The sequence below is a fragment of the Vidua macroura genome, chromosome 28, assembly GCF_024509145.1.
Source record: "Vidua macroura isolate BioBank_ID:100142 chromosome 28, ASM2450914v1, whole genome shotgun sequence".
In the NCBI taxonomy this organism is placed as follows: Eukaryota; Metazoa; Chordata; class Aves; order Passeriformes; family Viduidae; genus Vidua; species Vidua macroura.
Genome location: NC_071598.1, coordinates 2,124,375 through 2,151,695, shown reverse-complemented (window position 1 = coordinate 2,151,695; position 27,321 = coordinate 2,124,375). Strand labels below are relative to the sequence as shown.

Below are 27,321 nucleotides of genomic sequence, written 5' to 3'. Positions count from 1 at the left end.
TGTCCCTGCATGGCTGAGAAAATTCCATCGTCCCATGGGGAGATGCTGTGCCCAGGGGAGGAGCCAAGCATTCCTACCTGGATACAATCTGAGGCCTGGAGCAACAGAGACAGCCTTATCCACTGCATTCTCAGAGGAGCAGCTTTCTGCCCCACTGCATTCCCAGAGGAGCAGCTCTCTGCCCCACTGCATTCCCAGAGGAGCAGCTCTCTGCCCCACTGCATTCCCAGAGGAGCAGCTTTCTGCCCCACTGCATTCCCAGAGGAGCAGCTTTCTGCCCCACTGCATTCCCAGAGGAGCAGCTTTCTGCCCCACTGCATTCCCAGAGGGAGCCCAGGCCCATCCACACCAGCCCTGGAGCTCCAGAGGAAAACTCCAGCCTTGTCCAGGATCCTGCTCCAGCAGAAGCACAGCTGGCACTGCAGGAGGGCTGAGCCCCCATGGAATGGCACTGCTGCCACACCCTGACCCACAGCGTGCCAGGGCCTGCTCTGACTCTGGCAGGGTTTGTTTTCTTTTTTTGTGCTATTGCATTTGTATTTTTAATTTTCCTAGTAAAGAACTGTTATTCCTATTCCCATATCTTTGCCTGAGAGCCCCTTAATTTCAAAATTATAATAATTTGGAGGGAGAGGGTTTGCATTTTCCATTTCAGGGGAGGCTCCTGCCTTCCTTAGCAGACACCTGTCTGTTCAAACCAGGACTTCTGCTCACAGCTCTAATGAGGGAGCTGAGCCTAAAAGGCTCCTGGGGGAAATGGGAAAGCAGGAACGGGACAAATCCTTTGGAGCAGCCACTGGAATGTGTTTGCCCATGATCCATGGAACCCTGAGCTGTGTCCTCCAGCTCATTTCCAGTTATTCCAGGCTCTCAGGCTGCTGATTCCCTCCTGGTGCTCCAGAAAATCCCTGTGTGAATCTCACCCCTAAAAATCCCTGGCCTCCATCACAGGTGATTTCAGGCCTGAATTTTAATCTTTTCATTTTATTCCTGGAGCCTCTGGAAAACCAAAGGGCTCCAGGAGGTTTGGTAGCTTGGATAGAAAAGGGCTGAATTAACCCCAATTTCACTCAAATCCCTGTGGGCATGGATGGGGCAGGACCAACACTCCAGGCAGGGAGGATTCCCAGGTGTTTGGAGCTGCCCCAGGATATTCCTGGGGGGATCAGAGCTGCCCCAGGATATTCCCATGGGGGGATCAGAGCTGCCCCAGGATATTCCTGGGAGTTTGGAGCTGCCCCAGGATATTTCTGGGAGTTTGGAGCTGCCCCAGGATATTCCTGGAGGGATCAGAGCTGCCTCCAGGCTGTTCCTGGGAGTTTGGAGCTGCCCCAGGCTGTTCCCACTGTCCCTCAGGATATTTAGATGGGATTCTGTGCCTGGATCAGGGCCTTTCCCTGCTTCCCAGCTCGGTATTCCTCGCATCCTTGCCCAAATTTGCACTTTAATTCCCGGGAAGCCGCTGACTCCGGCACTGGCTGGAGGGCATGATTGTGCAGATTTTGCTGCCTGGTGGCTCTGTGCCCTAAAATAACCAAAACTCCAGGCTATTTTTGGAAGCAGAGCATTCTCCAAAGCTTCCTGCCTTGATTTCCCTGCCTCCCCCCACTTACTGTTCACTGCTCACTGCTATTCCAAGAGTGATCCCGAAATCCTACCTGCCCCAGAGGGGAAAATCCACAATTTCTGTGAATTGGACTCTTTAATTACATTTTTGTACCCACAATTCTTCCAGGCAGCAATTAAGTGCTGTTAATTAGCCAGCCTTCATCCTGCAGCTCCGGGAGATGTTTGCTGCCCCCAATCCAGACCTTGGCAAGCATTTCTGAGTGGAAATTTTTCTTTGGAAAAGATCTGAGCAATTTTCAGTCATTATTCCAGGCCCTTTTCTCTCTCTGGTGAGCAGGAGGTTCCCAGCTCTGAAATCCCTGGAAATAACACCTGGAAATACCCATCCATGAGGAGTTCTCCATAGGATGAGCTGGGAAATCAGGAATTTCCTGGGGTAGGATTATCAGAAGCTTTCCAGAGTCAATTCTTTGGGTCAGTAGCTACTCCAGCGGCCACTGGGGAGAAACTCCCTGGATTTGAGGTGGATTTGGTGGTTTGGATTCGACAGCCAAGTTGTCCTGTGGCCCCTTTGATAATTCCCTGCTGCAGCAGCTGAGCTCTCCAAGCCTTGCCAGGGGTTTCTGCAGTGAAGGGCTGGGTTTAACTGGGGGGACAGTAGGAATTTCCAAATCAATTCACCGAAAGCTGAGGAATGGGGAAGAGTGAGTACTGTATTGTGTTTTTATCTCTCTGTAACAGTTCTGTAATGGTTTGCCCCTTCACCCCCCATTATCTCCCAGTGGTTCCACCCCGATCTTTCCCACCTTTCCCTCAATGCCAATCTCCCTGAAAATGCTCAGTCATTCCCCTGTCCCTCCCTGGTGCCCTGTCCATCACTCTGCTCCCCATCCCACTCTCCCAGAATCTTCCACCTTGGGCGTTGAGTGAGTGGAGGAGGGCCAGGGGTCCCTCCCTTGAACTTCCCCCATTGGTTTGTGTGTCTGTCTGTCCTTTTGCCTTCCACTCCCCCAAATCCCCCCATTGATGGTGGGCGTTCCTTCCCCCTGGTTACTGCCCCAGTATTTAAGATGATTGTAAAAGGCTCGGGAGGGCTTTTGGCTGTCGGGACAATGGTATTCGGAGCTCCTCGGAGCTCGGATTAAACATGAGACTTTTTCCCCAGCCTTGAGTCGACTCCCTCATTACCTCCTCGGACGCTGCCTCTCCTCCATACAAGGCAGACAGCAAAGCGCTCTGTCTTAGCCGCTCCCCGAATCTTCTCGAGACGCAGGGGAGTGTCCCCTGCAGCTGACTGTGCCTCGGCCGGGCAGGCGAAGCCAGGGGGCTTCAGGGCGGGCACGGCGGCAAGTGAGGACAAAGCGATGCTAAAATCCATCAGCACGTCCTTCCTGGCACAGGCTGGCTCCCAGCTTCCTCAGGCGTTGAGCAGCCTGTTATAAATATCACCAGAAATACAAATGATTTGTCCGTCAGCTCTGCAATATTGAGACCTGAAGGGAGCAATCCAGGAGCTCTGGAGGCTCCGTGGGGTGTCCAAGGACCCCGAGGCACCCCCAGGCCCTGTGGGAAGGCAGCTGGCAGGAAACGGCTCCTTCCTGGGGCAGGAATGGGAATTTCCTTGAGCACAAAGCCTGGATTCCCACAGATCTGTGTCTGCTGGGCAACTGGGAATCCCGGGGGAAGCTTTTCCCACAATTGGGATATTGGCTGTCCCCCTTCCCACTTCTTCCTCCATGGAGCCTCTGGTGTCCAGGGAGGGGTGAGCAGGTGCTGTAGGGTTTAAATTGAGTGATTTTGGGGTTGTTTCTATCCATCTGACACCCCAAAGGTCTTCCCAAGTGTTCCACGGGGATAAAAGATCTCCAAAAATTCCTGCTATTTAAAATTAAAACTCTGAGCTACACCAGTGGAGTCTCCCAGGAAAAAACAAAACAAAACAAAAAATAAAACCAAACTAAACCAAACCAAACCAAACCAAAACACCTTAGTGTTCAGGAGTTTGTGACGGACAAAGAAAGGGTTTGGGAATGGGGCAGGGAATGGGAATGGGAGTGGGAATGGGAATGGGAATGAGGGATTGGGGCAGGGACTGGGGTTGGGAATGAGGGAATAGGGCTGGGAATGGGGCAGGGACTGGGGCTGGGAATGAGGGAATAGGGCTGGGAATGGGGCAGGGACTGCGGCTGGGATTGAGGCTGGGAATGAGGGAATGGAGCTGGGAATGAGGCAGGGATTGAGACCGGGAATGGGGCAGGGATTGAGGCTGGGAATGGGGCAGGGATTGAGGCTGGGAATGATGGAATGGGGCAGGGATTGAGGCTGGGAATGATGGAATGGGGCTGGGAATGGGGCAGGGATTGAGGCTGGGAATGGGGCAGGGATTGAGGCTGGCACATCCCCCACTGCAGGGAAGGATTGAAGACCCTCCTGTCCTAAACCTCAAATCCCAGCCAGGCTTCCAAAAGCAGAGGCTCGGACTGGGCCAAATTCCCAGTTTGTGTGAGGCCTGGCAGAGGCTGACCCTGAGATCACCAGAGCAGTGGCAATTGGAGCAGTCAATGTGTGGCTGTTCTCCTTTCCCTTCCCATCTGGCGGGAGAGAAATCTGGAATTTGGGACCACGGGGGGATGGTTTGCCATGGATGCAGCACAGCCAGCCACTGTCACTGTCATTGTCCCTTTGGAGAGGGCTCTGTTTCCCTGCAGCTGGGCCAGAGGGAGCTGCTGAAAAGTGAATTAATGGAGATTCTGGATCCTGGTGTTCCCTGGAAGTGTCCCAGGCCAGGCTGGACAGGCTTGGAGCACCCTGGGATGGAGGAAGGTCCCTGCCCACGGCAGGGGGTGGCACTGGGTGAGTTTTAGGATCCCTTCCTGCTGGAACCCTGGCTGCTGAGAATTCCAGCCTTTCTGTGCTGACAGACACTGACCCCCAGGAGAACTCTGCATGTGACCTGAGGCCGTGGAGAAGCTTCCAGAATGGAGTGACAGAACTGGGATTGTGGGGGGGGAGTTGGGATAGAAGTGTGTGACATCACAGGGTGGGAAATTCAGAGTTTACACTGAAGAACTGCAGGAGAACAGATGGGTGGAAAAGAGAAAAGCTGAAATCCTCAGGCATGGCTGGGATTTCACCTCCCAGCTGGAATGGGATTTGCTCCGTGCTCAGCCCCAGCTCTGGGCCCTGCCAGGAGCTGTGTGACAAACAGGACACTGGGGGTGACACGGGCAGGGACAGCTTCACCTGCACCAGCTCAGGCAGGGACGAGGTGGATGCTCCTGCCTCTCCCTCCAGGGAGAGCAACAAATGGCAAATCCTGACGTTTTCCAATGAAATTGGAGTTGTGGTGGCTGAATTCTTCTGGGGGAGGGTACAGGGGATGTTATATTATCTCACCCTTCACATAAAACTAAAAATAAAATAAAAGTTTTTAAAACACCTCTCAGTTACCCCATCTCCAAGTCAGAAAAAAACCTAATCTGACATTTTTTCTTCTGAGAGCAGCACTGTGAAACCTGGGACAGTGGAAGGTGTCCCTGCCGTGACAGAGGTGGGACTGGATGGGCTTTTCCCACCCAAACTATTCCAAGATTTTATCATTCTGTGATTTCCAGAGCCCTAAAAGGAGGAGAATGGCTGAATTGCTGATGTGGAAATACAAAAAAACTTCCCTGATTCTCCTCTAGAAATCCCCAGTCTGTGCTCCTGCAGGTGGCACATGGGGATATTTCAGGGCAGGGGCTGGGACAAGAAGCTCCCAGATTATCCCAAAATACAGGATATCCAATGAATTCCAGGAATCTTCAGCCTGTGCAGTTCTGGGATTTCATCCCCCTCTGGCACAGGCCATAATCCCCAGGGGAGTTTTCCCATTTCCTCTGATATATTTTAATTATGCCCTACTCACTCAGCCCCTCTTACTTCACTGTTATTTAGGCCTTGGCAATTAATATTCCCTGAGAATTATTTTTTTCATCTTCTGAAAAATCACAGGGAAAGAAGGATTTTCATCTTAAACAGCTTTTTCTCAGTACAGCAACCAGAACTTTAATATACCAACCTTAGGATCTGTGAGCTGTTATTTCAAGAAAATTAAAAACCACAAATTGACCCCCTTGGCAAACAAATCCCAACAAGGCTGGAAAAGTTTGTAGGGACTTTCTCAGGAGTGGAGTGAGGAGGCTGCCGTGACATTCCCTCCTTTTTTTTTTTTTTTAATTTCTTTCCCTCTTTAAAAAAAAAAAAAAAACATTTCCCTCTTTTTAAGAATTTCTTTTTAAACAGCTGCTCTGCCGACTGAAATCCTGAGTCCTGCCTGATCCCTGCCTCATTCCCCACCTGGGAAAGCTCTTCCCTGCCTGTGGAGAGGAGCCAGCTCCTCGCAAGGATCCTTCCGCTGCTCCCACAGCAGGAAACACCAGCGAATGTGTTCAATGCTTCCCTGCAGCAGGTGGAGGAGCCAGCCCCATTCCCAGCCCCATGCCCGTTCCCTGCCCCATTCCCATCCCCATTCCCAGCCCCATTCCCATTCCCATTCCCAGCCCCATTCCCATTCCCACTCCCATTCCCATTCCCATTCCCATTCCCATCCCCAGCCCCAGCCCCAGCCCCAGCCCCATTCCCTTCCCATCTGCATCCCCATTCCCATCCCCATCCCCATTCCCAGCCCCATTCCCAGCCCCATCCCCAGCCCCATTCCCATCCCCATCCCCATTCCCATTCCCTGCCCTATTCCCAGCCCCATTCCCATCCCCATTCCCATCCCCATTCCCATCCCCATCCCCATTCCCATCCCCATTCCCATCCCCATTCCCATCCCCATTCCCATTCCCATCCCCACCATCCCCATCCCCATTCCCATCCCCATTCTCTGCCCCATTCCCATCCCCATTCCCATCCCCATTCTCTGCCCCATCCCCATTCCCATCCCCATTCCCATCCCCATTCCCATCCCCATCCCCATTCCCATCCCCAGCCCCGTTCCCTGCCCCATACCCGTCCCCATTCCCATCCCCATCCCCATTCCCATCCCCATTCCCATCCCCATTCCCATCCCCATCCCCATTCCCATCCCCAGCCCCGTTCCCTGCCCCATTCCCATCCCCATTCCCATCCCCATTCCCATTCCCAGCCCCGTTCCCTGTCCCATACCCATCCCCATTCCCATCCCCATCCCCATCCCCATTCCCATCCTCATTCCCATCCCCATCCCCATCCCCATCCCCATTCCCATCCCCATTCCCATCCCCATTCCCATCCCCATCCCCATTCCCATCCCCAGCCCCGTTCCCTGCCCCATACCCATCCCCATACCCATCCCCATTCCCATCCCCAGCCCCGTTCCCTGCCCCATACCCATCCCCATTGCCATCCCCAGCCCCATTCCCATCCCCATTCCCATCCCCATTCCCATCCCCAGCCCCGTTCCCTGCCCCATACCCATCCCCATTCCCATCCCCAGCCCCATTCCCATCCCCATTCCCATCCCCATTCCCATCCCCAGCCCCGTTCCCTGCCCCATACCCATCCCCATTCCCATCCCCAGCCCCATCCCCATCCCCATCCCCAGCCCCATTCGCATCCCCATCCCCATTCCCATCCCCATCCCCATCCCCATTCCCATCCCCATCCCCATTCCCATTCCCAGCCCCGTTCCCATTCCCAGCCCCGTTCCCTGCCCCATGCAGCCGCGATCAGGGCAGGGAGTTGCTGCTCCCGCCGGCTGTCCCTGGGTCCCACGGAGCAATGCCTGGCAGCTGGCGGGAAGGGCCGCGTTTATTTTAACCTTTGGGAATGACACCAATTTCACAGCTGTTGGTGCTGCCAGGCTCCTCAGTTCCCTGTCAAATCCACTCCGGCTGCTGGGGGGGAGGCAGGATCCCCGGATTCATGGGGAGATCTTTGTTCTGGAGCGTTCCTTTCCTGCCTGATGAGAGATCCTCTCTCTGCTCCAGGCGAGCCTTTGCAAGAACTCCGGAGATCATTTGCCGGTGCCATCAGGCTCGGGAGCAGGGAGGGGAATACCGGGATTTCAGGGGGTTCTCCGGGCTGAAAACTCCTTTGGGGGAGTCCCCTGTGCATGGGGGAGTCCCTGAAGAAAAGGCTCACCCAGAGCCCCGCAAATTCAGGGCTGGGATTTACCCCCGCTGGAGATTTTGGAGCTGCTGGGACTCCCATCCCACCACTCTGAGGTTTTGGGGGGCTTCCTTCCTCTTTTAATCCTTTTTCCTTGGGGTGAGCAGCTCTGTCCCCAAAACCCTCAGCTGGGTGTGGGGTGACTTCCAAAGCCTCTTCCCCTCTGGAAATGCCACTTCCACAACTCCAAGGGGCACATCCTGGTCCTGTTCCTCCCCTTGGGCACTGCCTTGGGGCTGGGAATGGGGGAATGGGGCTGGGAATGGGGCAGGGAATGGGGCAGGGAATGGGGGAATGGGGCTGGGAATGGGGCAGGGAATGGGGCAGGGAATGGGGGAATGGGGATGGGAATGGGGGAGTGGGTCTGGGAATGGGGATGGGGCTGGGAATGGGGATAGGGCAGTGAATGAGCAGGGAATGGGGCTGGGAATGGGGATAGGGCAGGAAATGGGGCAGGGAATGGGGCATGGAATGAGGGAATGAGGGAATGGAGCTGGGAATGGGGATGGGAATGGGAGTGGGAATGAGAATGGGAATGGGAATAGGAATAGGAATGGGAATGGGAATGGCCCCTCCACCTGCGGCAGGGAAGGATTAAAACCCCCCTGACTCCGTTTTTCAGGTCCAAACCCAGTCCAAGGCAGCGATCCCCATGCTCGGTGTGGAGCAAAGCTTCCAGCAGTGCCTTTGAAGAACTTTTCCCCTTTTCAGAGCATTTTCAGTGCCTGACGTAGCAGGAGCTGAGTGCTGGATGTTCTCGATGTGTCTCATCCATGAGGCACATTTGGTTTGAATCAAAATCCCATCGCACCAGGCAGTGGGATTTCCAGCCCGGGATTACGAGTAATTCCAGGTTATTATTAGCAATCACTTTTCATCAGACACTGCAGCTACAAGATGCAGAACAAGCCCAGCAGAAAGAGACTGAAACATGGGATTCCTGTTATTTAAAAAAAAAATCAAATTGTGCAATGCAAATCAATCACTATAATAGGAGGAGTCCTTTACTTTGCCTTCACTTATGTTGCCAATTCAAGCTCAGTGGAAGACAAAAGTTCACAGAATCATTAAAGTTGGACAAGCCCTCCAGGGTCATCGAGTCCAAGCTGTGACTGACCCAGCCCAGAGCGCTGAGTGCCACGTCCAGTTGGATACCTCCAAGGATGGGGACTCCAAACCTCCCTGGGCACCTCTTTCCTACATTTAACAGCCCTTTCCAGGAGGAAATTCCTGCTGATGTCCAGCCTGACCCTCCCCTGGCAGAGCCTGAGGCCATTTCTCCTTGTCCTGTCAATAATTGCCACCTTATATCGGGCATTAAACAATCGTAGCTTCTCTGTGACACAGCCAAACCCACCCTGACTTCCTGCACACAAAGCCGAGATATTAAATCCCTGTAATAATCAGATTTGCAGCAGGTTTTTTGCCAGGTTTATGGAGCCTGTAGCCAGATCCAAGCGGCTCTGTTGGGGCAGACTCCCAGGTAACTCCAAAATTGCATCCTGCCTTTTGGAACAAGTTCTGACACCCCTGCCCCGGTGCAGCCAGGGTTGTTCACCTGGGCTAAGCAAATTAAAAGGTTCTGCTCGGCCTCTCCCTTGCTTTGCTTTTCTCCTGCCAGGGTAATTGCAGCTGCTGCCGGCTCCCAGCCCCGGGATGGGGAATCGCATCCCAGCAGCGTGCGGGGACGCGCCGGAGCCATGGCGGGGAGGGAGGAGGGGATGGAATTCTGTGGTCGGGCTTAATGTGCACCTGCTGGGGAGCTGGTCCGGCGGGCTGCGAGGGCGGCTGGCCGGGGGCCAAGGCCTCCACACAGCCAGGCTTGATCCTGAAAATCCTGGAGCGCTTCCCGTGGGGTTGGGAGCACCTTAAAATCACAAAGAGCAGGAATCGCCTCGCCCTGCTGGACACGGGTCCTGCTGCACGCCAGCCCGGAGAAGTTGTGGCTTCCCCCTCCCTTGGAAGCCTGGAGGGGACTTGGAGCAACCCGGGCTGGTGGAAAGGGGTGGAATGGGATGATTGTCCCAGCCAAACCACCCCGTGACAGCCCGGGTGTCCCCAGCCGCCCTTTTGGGGTCCGGGAGTGCTGGGGAAGGGTGGGGGGACCCCGAGGTGGCAGCCGGGGGAGCCCGGGGAGGGAAGGGAGAGTGTTGGTTCTCTGGAAAGGGAAGGATCAGGGAATGCTGCTTTGCTGGGAAGGGAAGGATCAGGGAATCTTGGTTGTTGGGAAGCAGCTGGACAGGGCAGATCGCTGGGAAGGATCAGGGAATGTCAGATCACTGGGAAGGGAAGGGAATGCTGCTGCCTGGGAAGGCTCAGGGAACGCTGCTGCCTGGGAATAGAAGGATCAGGGAATGCTGCTGCCTGGGAATGGAAGGATCAGGGAATGCTGCTGCCTGGGAATGGAAGGATCAGGGAATGCTGCTGGCTGGAAAGGGAAGGCTCAGGGAATGCTGCTGCCTGGGAAGGGAAGGCTCAGGGAATGCTGCAGGCTGGGAAGGCTCAGGGAATGCTGCTGGCTGGGAAGGGAAGGCTCAGGGAATGCTGCAGGCTGGGAAGGCTCAGGGAATGCTGCTGCCTGGGAAGGCTCAGGGAATGCTGCTGCCTGGGAAGGGAAGGCTCAGGGAATGCTGCTGCCTGGGAAGGCTCAGGGAATGCTGCAGGCTGGGAAGGCTCAGGGAATGCTGCTGGCTGGGAAGGGAAGGCTCAGGGAATGCTGCAGGCTGGGAAGGGAAGGATCAGGGAATGCTGCAGGCTGGAAAGGGAAGGCTCAGGGAATGCTGCTGGCTGGGAAGGGAAGGCTCAGGGAATGCTGCAGGCTGGGAAGGCTCAGGGAATGCTGCTGGCTGGGAAGGCTCAGGGAATGCTGCAGGCTGGGAAGGCTCAGGGAATGCTGCAGGCTGGGAAGGCTCAGGGAATGCTGCTGCCTGGGAAGGGAAGGCTCAGGGAATGCTGCTGCCTGGGAAGGCTCAGGGAATGCTGCAGACTGGGAAGGGAAGGCTCAGGGAATGCTGCTGCCTGGGAAGCCGCCGCGCAGGGCGGACCGCGGGCAGGACGTGCGGGGCCGGGCAGCGCAGCGCCGCTCGCTCCCGGGGCGGTGCAGTTGCTCACGTCCCTCCGGAGCGCGGGGAGCGGAGGGGTCCCGGCTGGGAAAAGGGGGATAAAGGTGGGAAGGGATCCAGTTACACAATGGGAGGGAAGGGGGCCGCCCTCGCAGCAGTTCCCAGCCGGGAGGCAGAAAGAGGGGGAAGGGGCGGGGGGGGGTCACTGACTTTAGGTCCCCCTTTCTCTTTTTCCTCGTTTCTTTTCTCGTCCCCCTCGATTTTTTTTTTTTTTTTTTTTTTTTTTTTTTTTTTTTTTTTTGAGGGAGGGAGGTTGGATAAAAATCTTAACACCTTGGGAATAGAGGAACAGTGGCACAAAAGGCCGGGCTGTGCAATTTAATAGCGTCTGCTGAATGGGAATGGAAAGAAGGGGGTGATTCTCCCAGGGCTAACAGTGCCTTTCTTTTTTCTCTTTCCACGCATCAGCCAGGAAAAGAAACCCTCCAGCATTTCACCTCTAAGGGAAGCCATGGGGAAAATCTTCCAGCAGGTTGTGCCAAGCTCTTAGGAACAAATAGGGAAACTTTTTATTTTGTTTTTTGGGTTTTTTTAATGAGCTCCCTAGGCTACAAAGCAGCTGTCACCTGAGATAGGGAGGAAGGAAGGTTTTTAGGGAAAACCTTATCCCATAATGGGTGTTCTTGTATCCCTAAACCTTCTAACAGCAGTTTTGAAGGGCATGGCCCTTGAATGAGCCAACCACTGATTTTGGGGCAGTGCTTCCATCGCTGGATGTTCCTTTTTTCCTTTAAAACCTGGTACAGGATTGAAGCCAAGTTTCTCTGCCACCAAACTCCTGGGAAATCCCACAGCGAGGGCAGAATGGAAGTTTCCAGGGAATTCTGAGCCCTTGTTGCCTTCAATATGCAAAAGAAAAAATTGCAAATATAGCTCTGGTAGCACAAGACTCTGAGGTCTTGGGCAGAAATTTGCTCGTATGAGTTCCCTGCCAAATTTGACAGCAGCTCAGCGCGCGTCCCTCACTCCTGAAATCATCCCCCTGCTCTTTTAAAGCAAAATAATCAAAGTTCTGCCTCCACGGGGTCTCTTTGGAGCCTCCATAGAGCTCCCCTGGTGTTTTAATATTTGTGTGCTGATCCAACACCTCTCACGGGGTCACCATGGCCATGACACCAAACTGAGCCTCGCTCACCTCCTCTTCCTGCTGCTCGTAATGAAAACGGGCAGCAGGTAAAATATCAAATGTGGCCCTAAAGGTGCAAACCCCTGGGGAAATAGGAGAAAGAACAGAAAACGTGCTGGAATCATCTCAGCGTCCCCTTGGCTTAGCTCCTCCCCGCGCTCAGGTTCCCGTGGATGCGGACGTGCTCCTGTGGAGGGCCAGGCCAACCTGCCGGGTTTGCAGCCTCAAAAAAAAAAAAAAAAAAAAAAAGCCAAAAAAAGTCAAGTGGGAATGTTCACCTTGGGGTGAAGGGATCGCGCTGGGAGTTTGCAATGCAATGGTGTGGAAAATGCAGGGAGAGGAGAGGAGAGGAGAGGAGAGGAGAGGAGAGGAGAGGAGAGGAGAGGAGAGGAGAGGAGAGGAGAGGAGAGGAGAGGAGAGGAGAGGAGAGGAGAGGAGAGGAGAGGAGAGGAGAGGAGAGGAGAGGAGAGGAGAGGAGAGGAGAGGAGAGGAGAGGAGAGGAGAGGAGAGGAGAGGAGAGGAGAGGAGAGGAGAGGAGAGGAGAGGAGAGGAGAGGAGAGGAGAGGAGAGGAGAGGAGAGGAGAGGAGAGGAGAGGAGAGGAGAGGAGAGGAGAGGAGAGGAGAGGAGAGGAGAGGAGAGGAGAGGAGAGGAGAGGAGAGGAGAGGAGAGGAGAGGAGAGGAGAGGAGAGGAGAGGAGAGGAGGGCGCTGGAGCCATGAGTCAGCCCCCATTGAAGTGGCTGCCAGAATTACTTTTGATTTAATCAGGATCAAACCCTCTGGGATTATTCTTGCTTCCAAACTGGACCGGAGCTCTGAAGTGGAGAAACCACAACGCTTTTCGGGGCTGCTGCTTCTTTTTCTTTTCTTTATTTAATGAATTTGGCTCGGTGTCCCAAACCGGAGCCGAAACCCGAAACCCTCCTGTTTCAGGGCTTTTGGCGCGCGCTCGGAACATCTGGCACAGCTGTTCCTGTGACCCCCGGGCAGCAGCACAGCCTCGCTCCTGTTCCCGTTCCAAAGGGAGCCGACACCACCGGGAATGAGGCAGCGCTGCCCGAGCTGGGCTGGCAGCGCCTTCCTGGAGAGATGGGAGACAGGGATGGGCAGGATCCAGAGTGATCCCATTTTCCCAGGGGAAAAAAGGCAGGAATGAGGCAAAGCAGCAGGCACAGCTTCTGGAGATCCTTGGAAAGAGCCTCCTCCTGCTTCTCTTTAAATTCTTCTTTATTTAAAATTCAGCTGACAGAAACCCGAATAAATGCCCCAAAATGGGGAGTTTTGCACCTCCACTTGAATGGGATTTGTGGAACTGGTTCGTCAAATGGGAATTCTGTATCTGGTGGATCCATGGATCAATGCAAGCTGGATTTCCTTGCCTGGCACCACAGAGCTGAGAGTCCTTCCCTTCCCAGAAAAGATCCTGGGGGTGGCAGAGTGAGCCCCAAACGTGCTCATGATCCAAATAATCCCAGCTCAGATCAGCCAGAGCTGATCTCTAAATCCTTGGGTTCATTCTAAGCTGCAGGAACTTGTCGCTTTTTATCTGGAAACCTTTCTGCACACACCTTTCCCCGATTTCCTTTCAGCTCTAAGGTTTAAGAGCCCTGCTGCACTTTCATCCCTGAAACACGCAGAGCTTTAATTGTCTCTGGGATGGGGGATAATCAATCCTGCAGCGTGTTAATCCTCATTACGTGCCCATTAGAACCGAGATTGAATCAGGCATTAGGGTGCCTCCTCCCGTTATGAAATCTGAAGAACAGGGTTGAGTTTGGAGCAGGGAGGAGGAGGGGTGAGGAAAACCGCGAAACACCTGAAAACTGGGGTTTGGGGCGCAGCAGGAGGTTTGACTAGGTGATTTTCCGGGGGGAATTGCGCAGGTGAGGGGAGCTAAGGAGGCGGCAGGCGAGGTTTGGGGCAGGGAGGGATTTGCATGTGCCTACGTGAGCGCAGGGATGAGTCCCGGGGCTCGCACGTGCTGGGGCAGGAGGGAGGCACCGGCAGCGCAGGCAAAGGTGAGAGCCGGGGCAGGAGCGAGGGATCCCTGCCAGCCCCATCCCCGAGCCCCTCAAAGCCGCCTCTTCCCCCCCGCCCGAGCCGCCCCAACCCCGGGATCACTCTCGGACGGATGGGAGCAGCTTTCCCTAAAGGGCAGGTGGTTTTCTTTTGGGGTGGGGGCGCTTTAGGACGGCGCTGTCATTTCCTCGAGCTCCATGATCCATAAGAAGCCTCCCCCCCAATCCCCTCCCTTTTCCCACCGCTCCTCCAAGGATGAACTTTTCGCTCATTGTTCTTTGGCAGGTACTTTTAATGGGCTGGAAAATATTCTTCCTGTGAAGTTGCAGTTTTGTGGGGCTTGAATGAGTCCAGTCCTCCCCTGGCTCTGCCCAGCGCCACCGATTGGCTCCGCAGCCTGGGGGGGACCGATAAGGGCGGCTATAAAACCCTCGCAGCTCCCGGTCCCCCAGCGAGCAGCAGCCAGAGGGGCCACCCGGATCCTCCGCACATCCCTGCGCTCATCCCCGGGCTCGCCAGGATCCTCCCTCCCTCCTTCCTTCCCTCCCTCCTGCGAGCGCGTATCCAGCTCCACATCTTTGCTCAAGCCGGAGTGGAAGAGAAGAGGCGCACACATCCAAAAAAAAAAAAAAAAAAAAAAAAAATCAACCACCCAAAAAAAAAAAAAAAAAAAAAAAAAAAGAAAAAAAAAAAACCAACCCAACCCCACACTTAGCGGAAACTTGTCAAAGAATGCTCCCAAAGTCTGGTTTTCTCCTGCTGCTGCTGATCAGTGCATCCGCATCCTACGAAGCTGAGCAGAATGACTCTGTGAGCCCCAGGAAAGCGCGGGTGGCAGCCCAGAACTCAGGTAACGCCAGCGAGCAGGGCTCGGAGCCGCAGCCCCGATGCCTTAAACTGTCTCAGGTTTCTCTGCTGCTGATTTTTCTTCTTCTTTTTCATTCCCCCCCCCACCCTTTTTTTTTTTTTTCCCCTTTATAAACTTGCCGGTCGGCTGGCAGCACAAACGTTCCTTTCAGGGCTGGCAGGAGCTGCTGGTGCAGAGCTGGAGCAGGAATCTCCTGTCGGAGCCGGGGCAGGGAAGCGCTGCGAGGATGCGATCCAGGCTCTCCCCTCCTCCCGCAGCTCCCCAATGACTTCCGTGCACTTTTTATCATTTTTATTTTCCTGCTTGCATGTATCCCTCTCCCTTCCCCAGCGCAGCGCCGCTCTGGTGTTAAACCCTTGCTTTTTAGGAAGTTGATGAAATCCGCGGCGCTGGGACTGCCCCATTGTTCTGTGAACATCTGTCTGTTCAAAGAGGGGGAGCCGGAGCCGCCACTTGGAAGAATGCAGTAACCTAGAAACTGTCCCCCGCTCGCTGCGATTGTCACAAACTGATCGCTATCGGTCAGCTGCCACTGTAAAAATGCATTGGTGACATTTCCAAACTTGCTTCCACAATGGAGAAAAAAAAAAAAAATTGCTTTGGCGAGTGAGCCCTGGATGTCTGGACTTTGCTGCTTAGATAACTTGGAGACATTGTCTGGAACAATGGGAATTAAAAATCTGCCTTCTACCGTACTGCAAAGATATTAACGCTCTAATTCGGAGCTCATTAACAGCTGCCTTATTTTAGATCCGCAAGGCTCTGCAGCGTTGGAGCGGGGTGTTTGCTCGATTTGCTTTTGTATTTGGTTGCTATAGAAACGTGGGGTCTCCCTCTCGCACCGTGCCTAAAACAACCAGAGCTCCGCGCAGCCGGAGTCTGCTGCGAGCGAAGTTCTAATTGGAACCTGTGGAAAGCTAATTATGGGGCTGGCTCGTGCTGCGGGAGGTTATGAACCGGGGAGGGGATGAATTACCAAATATTCCTCCCTTCAGGCACGTCAGCAAGAGCGCGGAACGACGAGGGGTTAATTGGGGGAAAATTTTAAATATTATTTCTTCTTTTTTTTTTTTTTTTTTTTTTTTTCGGGGAAAAATGCCGGTTATAAAGAATTCTCTTCAGGATACAGCTTAGATTTAATAAGGTGTGTTCTCTCCCAGTAAAGCCTCACTTTTCCCACACCTCAGGGCTGGATGGGGGACCCTGGGTTCGCATTTCTTCCCCAAGAATGTCTGGTAACATGAGCTGCAAAAGCAATGAACGTGCCTTGCCCAGGCGCGGGAGGGGACAGATGTTCGGCTCGCCCAGAAAGGTTAATCCCGGCTAATTTCAGGGCAATCATGTGGCAATTCTGCTGATTCATTGTTAAAAGGCACTGGATCTGCTCTGAGAAAGCCGGGATGACACGGATACCCTCGTGCTCAGCCGCACCGCTGCCTCCGGGGTTTAATTCTCCCCGGAGCTGCATTACCCGAACTTTCTCTGCCCAAATTTCCCTTCTCCTCCTGAATCTTCAGCAAAAAATGACCTTTTTTGCCTACGCCTGCGAACTCCCAGGGCAGTTTTAGCACCAAGCTGCTGGATCGAGTCCTTTTGGGTGTTAAGAATTGACTCTCAAGCTAAAATCTTCTTTCTAGGTAATTCAGGCATTTTAGAAAAGCACAAATTCCCCCCAATAACTGGGATTTCCTGCCAACTTGTTGGCGTGTGCCAACGCTTCCATCTCATTTTCCTGTGGTTTTGTGATCCAGGTTCTGCCAGGCTGTTCCCCAAGGAAGAGTCCTCAGCACCCAGAGCTTTCCACGGGCCCATCCTCATCCCTGCTCCTTCTTTAGAGGGAGCTGGGATAAAGATGTAAATGCCTGAAGAGAGAATTGGGTTGGGATGGACATTTGGGTCCCCATCTAAGCAAGGACTGTGAGGTGCTGCCACTTTTAATCTGTGTGTGACTCTCGAGGGGTTTGGTAGCTGGAATTTCTCTTCCTTGGGGTGCTGGTCATGTCTTCAGAGAATCCTGGAATTGTAGAACTGTGGAATTGTAGAATCATGGAATTCTAGAATTATGGAATCCTGGAATGGGTTGTGTTGGAAGGGACCTTAAAGCTCATCCCATCCCCTGCCACGGGCAGAGACACCTTCCACTATCCCAGGGTGCTCCAACCTGGCTTTGGACACTTCTGGGGATGAGAAATCCACAACCTCTCTGGGCACCCTGTACCAGGGCCTCACTCCCTCCAAGAAAGGATTTTCTCCCTAATATCTGACCTAAATCTCTCCTCTTTTAGCTTAAAGCCAATCCCAGCTGTTCTAGCGCTGTGCATATGAAAAGTCGTTCTCCCACTTTTTTCTAATCTGCTTTTCTGCAGCAGAAGGGGCTCTGAGGTCCCTGGAGCCTTCTTTTCTCCATGGCAGAGAAATCTGGCTCCGTGGCAGAGAAATCTGACTCAGTGGCAGAGAAATCTGACTCCATGGCAGGGAAATCTGGCTCCGTGGCAGATTTTGGAGCCTTAGAGAGGGTCTGAGCCGTGCCTGCCTCGCCGCGGTGCCAGCGCAGGATTTGGCCGCGGGCTGGGCTCGCTCTCCGTGTGTGTGCTGATGTTCCCGTGCCTCTCTGTCCCGCAGCCGAGGTGGTTCGGTGCCTGAACAGTGCCCTCCAGGTGGGCTGTGGAGCCTTCGCCTGCCTGGAGAACTCCACGTGCGACACGGACGGGATGTACGACATCTGCAAATCCTTCCTCTACAGCGCTGCTAAATTCGACACTCAGGTACGGCCCGGCCACAAAGGGCACGGGAATAAAACCCGGCCAGCGATCAAACGTGGCCGAGAATGAATCAAACCCGGCCGAGAATCAAACCCGGCCGAGAATAAAACCCAGCCGAGAATAAATGGGAGCCGCCTTTTCATGCCCCCCGACAAGTCCCGCGGGTTCTAAAGCACGGGCTAAGCGCTCAGCCCAATGCCTGCCTTAATTTAAGCTGTGCTTTGGGCAGGATTAACCCTCCCCTCCCTGCAGCCCTTCCTGCTGCTCGGCTGCTCCTCTCAGCCCTCATTTTTGGCTCCAAGCGCGTCCTCCAGGGCTCTTTTTCCACCCGCTCCCTGCTCCGTGTGAGGACTTGGCACAGAGGGTTCCGTGGGGTGGAGAGCAAGGTTTCCTCTCCAGGAGGAAATAGAAATGTTCTTCTAACAAAATAAATCTCCTGAGTGTGTGACCTGGCACAGGGCTGGGCTTTGACTTGGAAGTGTTTGGGTCTGGGAATGCGCGGCCAGGTTGGGGCTGCAGGGAGAATGAACGGGGTAGTATTGGAGGGCTGTGCTCTGCCAAAATCCCTTTCCCTCTGTGCTTTCCTCCCCAAATTCACACAGCCCCTTGTTCCCCGTGCTCCTGCTCCCGAGGACTGATTTAAAAGCTCGTAAAGGCTCTTGGGCTCTGAACCAGAAGTGTTAAGCTGCTGGCAACAAATTGATGTTAAATCAATCTGTGGGGCAGAGCTGCTCCGTCTCTGGTCCTGGCACTTCCAGGCCGAAGATTCCCACTGCCTAAATCCTTTGGGAATGGGAGTTCAGAGCATCCCAACTGCTGAGAATGACAACTCTGCAATAATTGGGAGCATCCAAGCGCCATTCCCTGCCCGTCTGTAATTGCAGGAGGGTAATTAGCAGAGCCAGGCCTGGTGGAGTATCCAAAACACTTCCCCTTCCTTTGGATTCCCTGGAATTCTGGTGCAGTTGAAGTTTCCCTTCCGTTTGCAGGGAAAAGCTTTCGTGAAGGAGAGCCTGAAGTGCATCGCCAACGGGGTGACGTCCAAGGTGTTCCTGGCCATCCGCAGGTGCTCCACGTTCCAGAGGATGATCTCCGAGGTGCAGGAGGAGTGCTACAGCAAGCTGGACATGTGCGGCATCGCCCGGCGCAACCCCGAGGCCATCACCGAGGTGGTGCAGCTCCCAAACCACTTCTCCAACCGGTACGTGGGGCTCTCCTCGGGATTCGGGAGTGGGAATTGCAGGGCAGGAACGAGAGGGGCCCGGGTGATAAACGCCTGCAGGTCCTGAAACATCTTAGCCCAGTAAAGCTCCCTGCCTCTTCAGGCCCTGCTCAGCTTTAGATGAAGAGAATTGGAAGAGAATTTTGAGAGGGGAAGCATTCTCCCTTCTCTTTTTGGCAAATACATTTATTTCCCTTTTTGGGAAAACACACTTGTTTTACATTTTGGGAAATACTCATATTTCCCTTTTTGAGAAAACACACTTGTTTTTGGGAAATACTCATATTTCCCTTTTTGGGAAAATACATTTATTTCCCTTTTTGGGAAATGAATTTTTTTTTCTCCTTTTGGGAAATACATTTAAAAGCATTTCCAGAGGAGAATCATAAAATTATCCTGACGTCCCATATCCCAAACCCTGGAGTTTGTTTAAATGCTAATTTTTTTTTTGTTTGAGTGCACTGTAATGGTCAGTGATCCCAAAGAGGTTGATTAATTCGGCATGTCTTGCACACTGATCATTTCAGAGCTGCTCAGAGAATCAAGGAATGGTTTGGGTGGGAAGGGACCTTAAACCCCATCTCATCCCACCCTGCCAAGGACAGGGACACTTTCCCCTGCCCAGGTTTCTCCAAGCCCAGTCCAGCCTGGCCTTCTCCATCCATTTCCACCTCATTCCCTTCTCCAGCCTGCAGCCATCCCCTTCCTGGGGCTCATGTGGCACCTGGACAATGAATCCTTGTCCTCCAAGGCCACCCCACTGCTACAAAACCCAGGAAAAACGGAAGGACCCAGCACACCTGGTGCTGTATAAGCCCCCTGTGCCGTGACTCGTTTCTGGGGACAGCCTGGGGCTCTCACTGCTCTGCTTTGGGGCTGTCTCCTGTTCCTGCAGCCTGCAGGCATGGCAATGTCACGCTGCTGCCTGAGCGCAGGACTGCCCTGTCCCCGTCCTCCAAGGACAAGGGACACAGGGAGGCTTCAGGGCTGCTGCAGTCTGCGCAGTCACGCTGCAGGGACAGGGATTTCTTCCTCCCAATCCTGGAACAATCAGTGCTGAGTCTTGTGATTGGGATAAAAGGGACCTTTTGGAGCAGTTGGAGTAAATAACTCCGGATTGGAGAGCAAGCAGAGCACTGGGTCCTGGGCCGGGCCGTGGCCGAGGCCTCAGCTCCTCTGGGGTGGCTTTGGCTGGATCCAGGAGCATCCCAAACCTCCAGACCTGTCCCAGGACAGGTGTGCAGGTGATAAATACGTTTTATGTTGCATCAACCAGCATAAATTTATTCAGAGAATCCCAGAATATCCAGAGCTGGAAGGGACCCACAAGGATCATGGAGATCCATTTCCTATTACAGAAAACTCCCTTGTAGATGGAGATATTTTTTCTTGTCTATCCAGAAAATGGCAAAATCCAGAAGGCAAAATTATACTGGAGGGAGTAAAAATGAAACTTGTGCATCTTTCTCCCAAGCAAATTTGGCAGGGGGGAATTGGAACCTTGGGAAGAGGTTTTCTGGAGGTTTGGGAGAGGAGCAGGCAGCTCTGTGGAGCCCCAGGTTAAGGTGATGGATTGTGGAGCTCAGCAGCCCTCGGAGGGGGACACGGGACACTCGGGCAGAGCTGACCACGCTCCTCTGCGAGGAGCAAGCCCCGGAGCCTCTCCCGAGGCACAGGGAGCTCCTCCCCCAGCCCGAGGCAGAGGATATTGTGACACGTCGAGGAACAAAGGCAGCAGGATTTCCCAGCTCCGAGGTTACGCTCAGGGCTCCCAGAGCATCCTGCTTTCCCAGCCGCTGGATCAGAATGTGCCACTTGGCCCGGCCGCCCCGGGGAAGTAGTTAAAGGTCATTGCATCTTCCTGCGATTTCATCTCAGGGCAGGAGCAGCAGGGGAGGAAAATCTCTGCTCCCAGCCCGGCTCTGACAGGCTCTGGGAAGGTGTCTGAGCGTGGAAGCCTCGGGGCTGGATGGGCTCTGTCTGGCCCCGATTTAAGCCGGGTGTGTGGCTGGCTCAGCTTTGCTCATCTCCCCTTCAGACCTCGTTCCCAGCCCTGCTGAGCCGGGCTCAGAGCGAGCCAAAGCCTGGTCCTTTTGTGCAGCTCAGACTTTGACCTCACCTGACCTCCCCTGGCTGCTCCGAAGGCTGAGAGTTGGGAAAGGATTCTGAATGGGAACTCTCATTTCCCTCTTCCTTCCCCTCCTCCACCTGCAGGTTGTTCTCCTCTCTGCTCCTGTGGAAAAATGTCACTGTGACCTTAAAGTGCTTAAAATAAGTTCCCCGACGTCCTTTCAGGCAGAAATCCCAGCAAATGTGGGACTGCTGCCCTTTTTCCCAACGTTGTCTCCCTGGGAAGATGTTCCCTGGCGCAGGGAGGTGCCAGGTGCTCTCCCTGGTGCTCCTGGGGCCGTGGAGGAGCATTCCTTGGAGGAATTCTCAGCAGGGCTGGGAATACAGGGCAGCACCACTTCCTGGCTGCCAGCGTGCGACTCAGGCCTGGCTAATAAGTGACAGACTCCCAAGGCATTCACAGAAAGCTAATTCGATTTATTATTGCTTTTTATACCCTTTTTATACTCTTTTTATACCCTACAGGTGGACCTGATTGGTCCTTTAATTAAAACACCATCACCATTGGCTAATTAACAAGACACCCATTTATAAACAATCTTATGAGAATAACAAGAAAACAGATATTAGACAAACAACACCTGCAGGTTGTTTTTAATAATTGGCTATCTAGAATTTTATCTCCAGCTCCCCAAAGCTTCCCAGGCCAGTTCTGGGAAAATTCATCCAGCTTCTCTCTCTCTGACCAGGGAGCTGCTACCACACCTGGCTGCTCCTCCTTGGGCAAGGAATTTGTGCCCAGGGCTGCTGGGAGGGGAAGATGCAGCTGGAGGGGAGGCAGGGGAAGCCTCTCCTGGGGCTCCGTGCATGGTGGGCTTGGAAGTGAGCACGGATTGCGCGTCCTAAAGACCTGTCCTGAGGGAATCCAGGGATCTGCCAGGCTTGGACTGCGCTGCTTCTCCCCCTTCTGGCGCTTGTAAGGGCTGTGCAGGGAAAGGGACGAGAGGGACAAAGGGAATGGAAGTGACAATGGATTGTGTGTCCTAAAGATCTGTCGCGAGGGAATTGACAGGCTTGGACTGGGCTGCTTCTCCCCCTTCTGGTCCTTCTGTGCAGGGAAAGCGACAAGAGGGACAAGAGGGACAAGAGGGACTGGTGCCACAGGGATGGATCAGTCATGGCTCTGGCTCGGAGCAGAGGCCAGGCCAGGCTGGGATCCCAGCAGGATCTGTTGTTGCCAACATCAATTATTTTCCTTCCCAAAGCTCCAGGAGCTCGGGTGTTTAGCGGAGAGTAAATCACACCCTTTAACCCATTCCTAATCTCTCAGCTCCTCGTTTTTACCTTCCTGATCCGCCAGGATTGCTCCAAACCCACTGTGCTCACCCCTCACCTCCCAGAGCTGGGGCAGCTGTTGGTTTAGGGCAATTAAATCAGAATTTTGGCGATGGGGTTCCTTCTCTGTGCCAGGGGCACAGCACCGCTGTGCCCAGGGTGTTTGGGTGCAGTGACAACAAGGCTGGACTCGGCCTTGGGAGGCCTTTCCCAACTGTAAAAATTCTGCCACGACACCATCAGAAATCAATTCCAAACACGCTCTGGCTCAGTTAAAAATCCAGATTCCCGCAGTTTTGCCACCCGGCTGGGGCGCACCGTGGGCTAACGAGGTGGCTCTGCTGCAGGTATTACAACAAGCTGGTGAGGAGCCTGCTGGAGTGCGACGAGGACACGGTGAGCACCATCAAGGAGAGCCTGATGGAGAAGCTGGGGCCCAACATGGCCAGCCTGTTCCACCTGCTGCAGAGCGACCACTGCGCCCAGGGCCACCCCCGCGCCGACCTCCTGCGCAGGAGGGTCTCGGAGCCGCAGAAGCTGAAGCTGCTCCTCAGGAACCTCCGAGGTGAGGGCTCCGCGCCCGCCCACGCCAAGCGCGGCTCCGCCGAGCGCGCCTGACCGGGGCAGGGCCGGCCGAGCACGACCAAAGCTGAGGGCTCTGCTCTAGCAGTGCTGCACCCAAAGCCAGAGGACTGTAGGTATTTTAACCCCCAGGAGCTGGGTTTAGTTCCTTAGGGCTCGTTTAGTTAGTTCATCTTTTCTGTTCCTCTCCACCAACACTTCTGCATGGGTCTGTGTTCGGTGTCGCGGCTTTCCCGCCAGCCTGACGGCTCTGTCTCTTCTCTTCCCCACAAAAAATATCTGTTCTCCCAAAAAATCTTACTCATAAGTAGATCCCTACAGTGGTCAGGCCTTCAGGCACCAAACCCAACGTTTGGAGGCTGAGTTTTGTCCCAGACTGTTGTGCTGACACCACCCAGGCCTGGAGATTCGGCGCCGAGGGGAGGAGCTGCTCCTCTCCTGCAGGTGCCGGAAGATGCACTAAAAACTCTCGCACATCCTAAAAAATATCCGTGGAATTCATGTCATGAATCTGTGCTGGCCATGGACGAACATGGATGTCACGTTCCTGGTCCTGTAGTGTCACCCTCAGACCTAATCCTTCCAGCAGAGCGCTGTGAACACGTTTAAGTCGGGTTTTACCAAGCTGGCTGCATGGTTTAGTCACCAGGACCCGGCACGGCGGTGCAAAATGAGTTCAAACCACCCCACAAACCGCAAGAGCAGGAGAGGGACGTGTTCTACCATGGCAAGAGGTTGTGGCTGGAGCTGGTCAGGAGGTCCCATAATCGTGCGTTGTATTTCAAAGCTCACATCTCTGTACTGTATTTAACTGCCTGAAGCTTTAAACCAAGCCTAACAGAAACAAAGCCTGTCTTAAGATTAGAGTATTAAAGGCCTTGCTCTAACCGTGGTATAAATAGTGCTAAAATCTGTCTGTACTGTACATAAACTCCACCAGAGTCTGCTTCAAAGGAGCAGAGCAGAATAACTTTATTGCCTAAACTGAGTTTTGTAAGTCAGCTCTTTCTTTATAATTATTATTATTGTTATTATTATTATTGTTATTATTATTATTGCTTTCTTTGTCCTGGAAGCAGCACCTCTGTCATAGTCAGGAGTTCACGTTCCACTCTGTGGCCTTTTTAGAAAGGAAGAGGGGAAAGGTTTAGGATGGGAATCGCAGGACCAGGAACAGCCTTTCAGAGCTAAAATTGAGGCAAAATCCATAAAAAACCCAAGTTCAGGCTGGTCAGTCCTGTCCCCACAGGGCTGCCAGGCAATGCACTTAGCGCCAAGGCAGAGCTGCTGGGAATTCCGGAATTTCAGATCCTTTGGGAATCTCACAGGGCAGAACTCCCGTCAGGATTTCTGGGGAAAGGCTGGGAAAATCCATCATTCTCTCAAGCTCCAGCAGGAAAGCTGAGGACACAATGAATGCTCTGGGAGCTGCCTTTCCTCCACCCTCCTCCTCCTCCTCCTCAGCGGGTTCTGGGAAGAGGAGCAGAGCTGGGAGACCCCAAAGCCGCTCCCCACCACAGCCAGGTCCTGGTGTGCCCAAAAATCCCCTTGGTGGTGTGGGATCCACCAGGCCAATCCCAAACCCATGCCTTGGAGTCCCTGCAGAGTGGGAGACTCTGCCTCAGAGCTGATAAAGGAGGGATCTCTTTTCCTTATGGAAACCTGAAGCAATATAATTTTTTTTTTTTTTTTTTTTTGTGTGTTGTTCGGGAAACCACAAAGCCTTTAAACCAGAACTTGCTGCTAAAATATCGAAACCAGATGCAGCGGCAACGTTTCAGATGTCGCTGTCTTCACAAAATGTAGCCCAGAAGTGCTGGCAGAGAATTGGAAGCAGCAAAAAAAACATTGCTGACATCGGTGGAGGGTCGGAATTTGTAATTTTTTTGGGATACTCCGAACAGAGCCATGCAGGGCAAGGAAGATGCAAAGTTGCTCCTTCCTGAATCAGGCAGGGATTGAGAGGCCAACACAAAGAAGTTCTGAGAGGTGAAAACCAAAAGCTTCTGGAATATCCCGACCCTAAAAGTGGGATTATATTTAGGAATGGATCCCAGGAGTGCATCCCTGATTTCCCACCCCGCAGCTGTTGGGAGCCAGGGAATTCTGCTGGGGTCTGTGCATCCAGTCCATGCTTTTCTTTGGGAATTGCTCACAAAAAGTCTTTCCCTGCCTCGGGGCAGTGGCCTAAGCCCACCTGGGAGGCTCTGCCAGTGCTCCAGAGCTCCCACTGTGGGATCCCAAAGCTTCCAGGAGCTTTCCAAGGACACCTGGCCAGGGACATTCCTCACGGAAAGTGGCTTCTCCACCCACCCGTTTCTCTGCAACCCCAAAAAGGCACCTAAAGCAGATTTGGGGCCGGGGAGGCGCCTTGGGCCTCCCAGTCCCATCTTTTTTTTTGGGGTGCCATAATGAAATTTCCCTTTCCAGCAGCGATTCCAGCTTTGTCTCCTGAATAAGGGTGGGAAGAGGAGCGGGGAGATGATTCCCCCAAGGGGGTTTGCTGTGGTGGCCCAGGGAATCATCCCCTGGTACCCAGGGAGCTCCCCCTGCGCCATCCGTGTCCCAAAGAGCCACAATTCCCGATTTTTGAGCTGCTTTGAGGCCACTTTTGTCCCTGTGCTGGAGCAGGGAGGAATTTGGGATCGCTCATCCCTTCCCTCGCCCGAGCTGGGCACTCCCAGCCCTCCCTGCTCAGCAGAGGGGATTTGGGAGCTCCTCCCATCCCTGGGGAATGATGGAAAGGTTTGGATTTGGGTGGGAGAGATCCCTCGGGGTGGGGAATGATCCCCACGATCAAGTCCAGCAATTTCACCTGGGAGTTCATCTCTGCTTCATTTTTTTTTGGTCTCACAAAAGGATTTTCTCTCGGGGCGGGGAGGGGCTTCTCTGGGAAGGTTTGCATGAGTCTCGTGGTTTGTTTGCACTTTAGACGTTTTTGTGCCATTATAAATTTGCATTATTTGTATTTATAATTTAAAGAGACCTAGAAAAGGGAAAAGGGAGAGAGTTGGGGGGTTGTGGGTTTTGTTTTTTCTGTTTGTTTTTTTTTTTTTTTTGCTGAGTACTGGAATAAACAGTGAGCATATCTGGTATATGTCCTTATTTATTGTTTCCATGACATTTGTAAAGCTCCGTGTGTTCATATAAAGGTAATTTGAAACATATCATAGCGAGGAGAGAGAGGCAAGTTATTTTCTTTGCTTATTTTTATAATTGAAGATGCATAACGTAATGAGGCCTACGTTGGATTTTCTTCTGCAATGAAATAAAAAAGTCAAATTTAAAGGGTTTTGGTGTCCGGATTTTTATTGGGCTGTTGATGGCAGCAGGATAATTTTTTTTATTTTGATTAAATAAAATTTTATATTTTTTTTTTCCTTGGATTGAGCATCAGAGCTCTGCTGTCTCCTCTGGCTTTTTATGGCTTGGCCTGCTAATTGCATTTTATTCACCCTACTCATTAAGGCAGAAGCACTTTTTAACGAATGCAGCTGCAACGCCCCTGCAGGGAAATAAAACACCTGGATTCTGGAATTCCACGTGCATTTTATCCAGTCAAGAAATCTCCAATTTCCACTGGAACATCAAAATACATTTAATAATCAGCAGAGGAAAAGTGGGATCTTAATTCCGACTCTGCTCCAAAAGCTGCTGCGAAGATTAAAAAAATCATTTTCCCATCACATGAGAGGGTAAGAATAAATATTGGGAATGGAAGAGGATTAATAAAAGATTTCTTGCCCTAAAATCATGGAAAGGTTTGGATTGGAAGGACCTTAAAGCTGAACTCATCCCACCCCCTGCACTGTGTTGCAATGTTATTATTATTATTATTATTATTAATAATAATAATAATAATTTTCATAATAATTCTTATTATTATCATTAGCATTGTCAATAATATTGATTGATTAAATTATTAAAATTACTAAAAATAAATCTTGAAATAAATGAGTTATAATTAATATTTATATATCATACTTATAATTATTGACAGCATTGGAAATTCCCTTGAACACTTCCACCTGGAGCTCCCAATGTTGACAATATTCCAGAATTTCGACAATTTTGGGAATAAAATGGACAAATTTAGGTCAGTGCTAGTAATGGAGGGAGCTGAATTCCCAAAAAAGAGCAGGAGCAGAGGGGTCGGATCAACCTAGGCTCTGTGGTGGGAAAACTGGGAGGGAAATCATTCTGGAGAAGGAAATTTTGGCTCAGTGATGAAGAAAATTGTGCTAGAAAAGGAAATTTATGCTTGATAATGAAGAAAATTGTCCTGGAAAAGGAAATTTTGGCTTGGTGACAAAGAAAAATGTCTTGGAAAAGGAAATTTATGCTTGATAGCCAAGACAAAAGTCCTGGAAAAGGAAATTTCAGCTCAGTGACAAAGAAAAAAGTCCTGGAAAAGGAAATCTCGCCTTGATGACGAAGAAAAGAGTCCTGGAAAAGGAAATCTGGGCTCGGTGGTGACGGAGAGCTCGGGAAGCATTCAAATCCTGGTTGATT

General features: G+C 52.6%; 1 protein-coding gene across 1 annotated transcript; it reads left to right on the top strand.

Moving 5' to 3' along the window:
- Nucleotides 1-14,660: 14,660 nt before the first annotated feature.
- Nucleotides 14,661-26,097, top strand: STC1 (stanniocalcin 1). Its single transcript, XM_054000568.1, has 4 exons — nucleotides 14,661-14,820; nucleotides 17,461-17,603; nucleotides 18,590-18,801; nucleotides 22,575-26,097. The coding sequence occupies exons 1-4, from the start codon at nucleotides 14,703-14,705 to the stop codon at nucleotides 22,843-22,845; spliced, it is 744 nt and encodes a 247-aa protein (XP_053856543.1). The 5' UTR covers nucleotides 14,661-14,702; the 3' UTR covers nucleotides 22,846-26,097.
- Nucleotides 26,098-27,321: the final 1,224 nt, after the last annotated feature.